Below are 4959 nucleotides of genomic sequence, written 5' to 3'. Positions count from 1 at the left end.
TGCAGTTTGAGGATTTTACCGGACTACATTTAACGTGGCACGCCGTCATAACTACAAATCGAGGGGCTGTAAAGCTCTTTGTGGGAGTAAAGTTGTCAATCCGAGGTAGTTTTTTCCCCACGCTTTTTGTAAATTAATAACTTATGTTCCCGTGATCACCCACCAGGTAGGAGGATTATATGTTTATGTAGTGTTTATTATCATTGTTTTATCATTGATTAGATTTCGACTAACATAGTAGTGAGTGAGTTGTTTAGGCTTTGCATTTATTAACAGCCTCGCCAGGAATTAAGTTATAGAAACACCAAGTCTAATTTTGAGTCAATATTAATCTTCATTCCATCTGTTTTATCATATTAACATTTATGTAAGTTGTTTATGAATGCACGCATTTTACATTCATGTGGCCAAATTAATGTAACTTTTTCATTCATTATTCCCAGTTAAGCTTACATAATGGAGGAGGAGGATGATTGTCCAGAGTTGGTGCCCATTGACAGCCAGCCTGGTCTCCCAGCTCGGCAGATCCCCGTCACCATTATCACCGGCTACCTGGGTGAGATGTGGACTAAATAAGGAGATTAAAAGCTCAGACAAAGCTGCAGGACTGTTAACTCAGACCGTTTAATATCATAAGTGTAGCACCTAGGAAAAGTACTCGTACCCCTTAATCTTTTTTTCTTTTTTTTACATTTTAGCATTTTATTTTATGTGATGGGCCAATAAAAAGTAATTTGTGGTTGTCCTTTTTTTTTTTTTACTATAAAAAAATCTGAAATGTCTGGTGTGCATTTTTATTCAGTCTTTGTGAAAGCTCTTTTCAAGTCTTGCCACAGATTAGGTCTGGACTATGACTGGAACAATCTAACACATGACCATTATTTCATTTAAACAATTCCATCATCACACTGGCCTTGTATTTAGTGTTGTCCTGCTGGAACGTGAACCTCCTTCCCAATCTGAAGCATTGAGCCGGTTCTAAACACAGACTCAGGCTCTGACATAATAAATATGACTGATGGGACTTGCATATGTACCGTTGTGTGTGCACAAAACCTTAACATAAAATCCATTTCTTTACAGGTGCCGGGAAAACCACGCTGCTGAATTATATCTTGACGGAACAACACAATAAGCGGATTGCTGTCATTCTCAATGAGTTTGGAGAAGGTAATTGAGGAGAAGAAGTGACGTAAAACCTAACTGAAAACATATGCAGCCTGTTTAGTAGGTGGTTGAGTCACATCTTGCATTTGTGCTATGAACAGCTAATGTGCAAAGAAAATAAGTGCGTTACTTCATTGGACTAATATTAACTAATAGGTTAGAGCCAACACAGGGGAATAGAATAGGGAAATGTCTATAATTTACACATGAATACTTATCAACAGGAAAATACAACTGTGATTAGGAGCAGAAGGCTCACTTGTTATTCTTACTGAAGACTGAATTATATGTTGTTTTTTTTGCTCTTTTTAAAAACACATAAAATGGTGGTTCTTTGAGAATTGCAGCACATTTTTTGCAGGTTCTTATTAAAACTTATTTTATTTTTTGAAAGATTATTAAACCTAATTAGCTGTATGTAGCTGAAGTACAGGCAAAATGTCTATTTGTATTATAAAGTTTACAGACCGCTGCTCTCGACAATACGGGATTTGAGTTTATGTGTTTATGGAATACACAGATAAGAAAAAGCTGCCTAACCTCTGTTCCCCTCTGCACCTTCTTCCCCTTCCTGCAGGGAGCGCTCTTGAGAAGTCGCTAGCAGTGAGTCAAGCAGGGGAGCTGTATGAGGAGTGGCTGGAGCTGAGAAATGGCTGCCTTTGCTGCTCTGTCAAGTATGCGTTGGAACTACAGTTCATCTCAAATGCACTGATAAAAATATAGACTTTTTTTGTCACAAATGTATTTTAACTTAAAAAAAATCACATGGAAGAATAAAAATATTTATATTCTTGTTTATTAAGATCAATCAAACTGATTTGAAAATGTCTGTAAACTGTTATTGGGATTTTTTTTGTACTTGTTTGCTTGTTTTATTTTAAAAAGATGATTTCTTCAGTATTTTTCAAATCAAGGCTTTTACCTGGTCATTGTTATTGCTTGATTGTTTTCCTTTCTTTACTTAGGGACAACGGGCTCAAAGCCATTGAAAACCTGATGGAGAAGAAAGGAAAATTTGACTACATTCTTTTAGAAACAACAGGACTTGCTGATCCAGGTAACGCACATGAAGATAAATTCAGGCAAGTTGCTATAAATTTGTGTTTCCTGATTGGCTGATCATGTTATATGTAAGTGATGACCACAGGTTGTCACATTATCCATTGAGTTCTCCATCAATGAACTCAATGCGCAATTGAGATCACGGATGAAACTCAATTCTAGCCTTGGTTTTCACTGTTCATATTGTCTATTTAAACATCAGTCACTTAACTTTACTGCTTTAAATGCAGCAATGTAGCTGTTTCCTGATCTACGCAAACAGTATCTAGTTGAATGGTATGTTTTCTTGTCTTTGTTCTATGCTGATGTTTTATACTATCTGAAACCATAAAAATGTTACAGATGTAGTGATTAACTCCAAATAGGAAAGATTAAATTAAGAAAGCATTTAATTGCATTGATTTTAAAGGGAATGTTAGGGATGATATGTAAGATTTTTATTTTAAGCGTGAACAAAACCTTTTTTTTTTTTTTAATATTGTATTTTTCGTCTGCTATCTCCTCCTATTAAAGCTTTGGGTTTTCAAAAAATTTCAGTTTAATACTATTAGAATAAAAGATTAATTTACACGTTACAAGTTGTACAAGAGTTAAACAAAAGGGTAAAACTGTTTTCTTCATTTCAGTTCATTTTGAATCCATCTTTTACCAAGTTATTTTTTTCTTTTTGTTTGTGTGTCCAAATTGATAGTTTCACCACATACTTTGTAAATCTCACATCAAAAGTTGGACATTTTCTGACAAGCCGAAGATCAGAGTCATGTTGCTGTGACAGCAACACCAAGGGGAATCCTGAAAAGCATCTAATTGTCCGTTCATCTCTTTGCTGCCAATCTGGAAATGAGCTTTAAGCTATTAAAGGGAGGGCATTGTGGCGTGTCGCTAAGTGACAGGTGTCAGGAGGTAGCGTCACAGGCAGACACTCGCTACCCCAGCTCTCGGTCAAAACAAACAGAGCAGACTCAGACTGGGGCTGGCCTGACTCCTCTTCCTCGTCATTGGCTCGTTATGGCCCCCGACAGGCCTGTCATTGGCTCCGGCAGCGCTGTCAATCATAAAGACTCCAGGGAGATTTCTCTTCTGTTCTTTCAGGCGGGAGGTTGGATGACTTATATGAAACATGCCATTCAAAAACTGTGTTTGCATTATGCATCCATCAAATATTTGCAATTATTACTTATCCTCACCTGACCGTTTGACAAAAGTGCGAAATGGAAACAAACCAAATGAACCAGAAGGACATGAACAATTGATGGCTTCTGAAATTGCTTTTTTTCCGGTTTTCTGGGCTCTGCCTGAAAAAAAAAATGTTTGGATATGGAAAATCCCAAAGTAGATTAATTCCTAATAAGAGCAAGCAAACATCAAGTCATTTCTCTTCACTTTAAGCGAGAACAAAAATAAATGTCATATTTTCTATCTGGTTCCAGTTTCATTTCTTCTTGCTGGCATTTTAAATTTTTTTTTATTTTGTTGAAGTATTGTTGTCCATCAAACAAGAAGCCATTTTCATAAGTTCTCTTCTTCTGTTATTTTAAAATCTAAAGCCTTAATGAATCAGGAAATAAAAATCCTGCTTCTGTCATAAATTTTAGGCCAATTTCCGTATTGATTAACATAATCCTTTGGTTTCTGAGATAATGTGCACAAATAATTTTACACAATTACACTGGAATTTTAGCATATATTAGCATATTGGCAAGGTTATGTATGAATTTTATCTCTGTTCTCACACTAGTCCAGCTTTAATCTTCCCTTTTTTTCCCTCCTTCTTTCCTGTCCTAATATACTGAACTCCTCTTCGCAGGAGCTGTGGCCTCCATGTTTTGGGTCGACGCAGAACTCGGCAGTGACGTCTACTTAGATGGTGAATATCTGTTTTTTTTTCTATTTTAATTCTTTAATTTGTGAGCCCCTTTGTTTCAACCATGTTCCTGTTGATGCGGGGTGAAGATTGAGAAACCAAAGGTCGTGCCCCATTATGCATGATCCTACCTCTACCCTGCTTAACAGCTGGTAGATCTTAGATTTGAAAACCTCATGCAGAGTCATGCAAACATTGTTGCTTTACTCTACAGTTCAATATTTGTGTGAAGCTGCTAAATTTCTTTGAGCCTAAAGGTGTCTCTTTTGATGCATGTGGTTCTTTTTTTTTGGTCAGCATCCATTTGCAGCAGGCTTGTTAGCCACACACTGGAACCATTAGCCCAAGTAATATTTAGCTGTCATAAGTGGGCCACAGCTTTAACTCAATATTTACTACATTATATTTAGTTTGCTCTCAATTCCCACTTTTGTTGTTTATTTGCCTCATTTCGGGATGTGTGTGTGTGTGTTTGAATGAATGAGCTCCTGCTCCTCACACTAAACGCTCAGCTGTTCTCTCTGTTTTGGCTCATTCACTACGTTCTCTGTTCAGACTGAACAGCTCAGAGAATCACTGGCAGACACCGAAATGGAGCGTTGGTTCAGAACAAAAAGTGTTCGATTCATGCTTTGATATTTTTGTGTTTGCTTTTCCTACTGCAGGGATTGTGACCGTCATTGATGCCAAATATGGGCTTCAGGTATGTGATGGAGATGTTTGTTTTAATAGTTACACAGGATAAAAACTCTTTAACTTCATTTGAGAGAAGATTAGGTAACACTATTTGAAGGGGGTTGAATAAGACTGACATGACACTGTCATAAACATGACATAACACCTGTCATGAACATCAATAAGTCTTC

General features: G+C 36.9%; 1 protein-coding gene across 2 annotated transcripts in view; it reads left to right on the top strand.

Annotated features, from left to right (window-relative positions):
- The window catches only part of cbwd (COBW domain containing), a 13730-nt gene continuing 8771 nt past the window's right edge, over positions 1-4959 (top strand). The window contains exons 1-7 of one of the 2 annotated variants that reach the window (XM_007548167.2): positions 1-105; positions 444-556; positions 1084-1170; positions 1745-1841; positions 2133-2224; positions 4037-4096; positions 4759-4796. In XM_007548167.2, the coding sequence (XP_007548229.1) occupies positions 457-556; positions 1084-1170; positions 1745-1841; positions 2133-2224; positions 4037-4096; positions 4759-4796 (474 nt within the window). In that variant the 5' untranslated portion in view covers positions 1-105; positions 444-456. Of the gene's footprint in view, positions 167-443; positions 557-1083; positions 1171-1744; positions 1842-2132; positions 2225-4036; positions 4097-4758; positions 4797-4959 lie in introns of both variants that reach the window. The other variant, XM_007548166.2, reaches the window with a different exon arrangement.

This window comes from Poecilia formosa, unplaced genomic scaffold (assembly GCF_000485575.1).
Source record: "Poecilia formosa unplaced genomic scaffold, Poecilia_formosa-5.1.2 Scaffold25, whole genome shotgun sequence".
Taxonomy (NCBI): domain Eukaryota; kingdom Metazoa; phylum Chordata; class Actinopteri; order Cyprinodontiformes; family Poeciliidae; genus Poecilia; species Poecilia formosa.
This window is presented reverse-complemented; position numbering and strand designations above follow the sequence as displayed.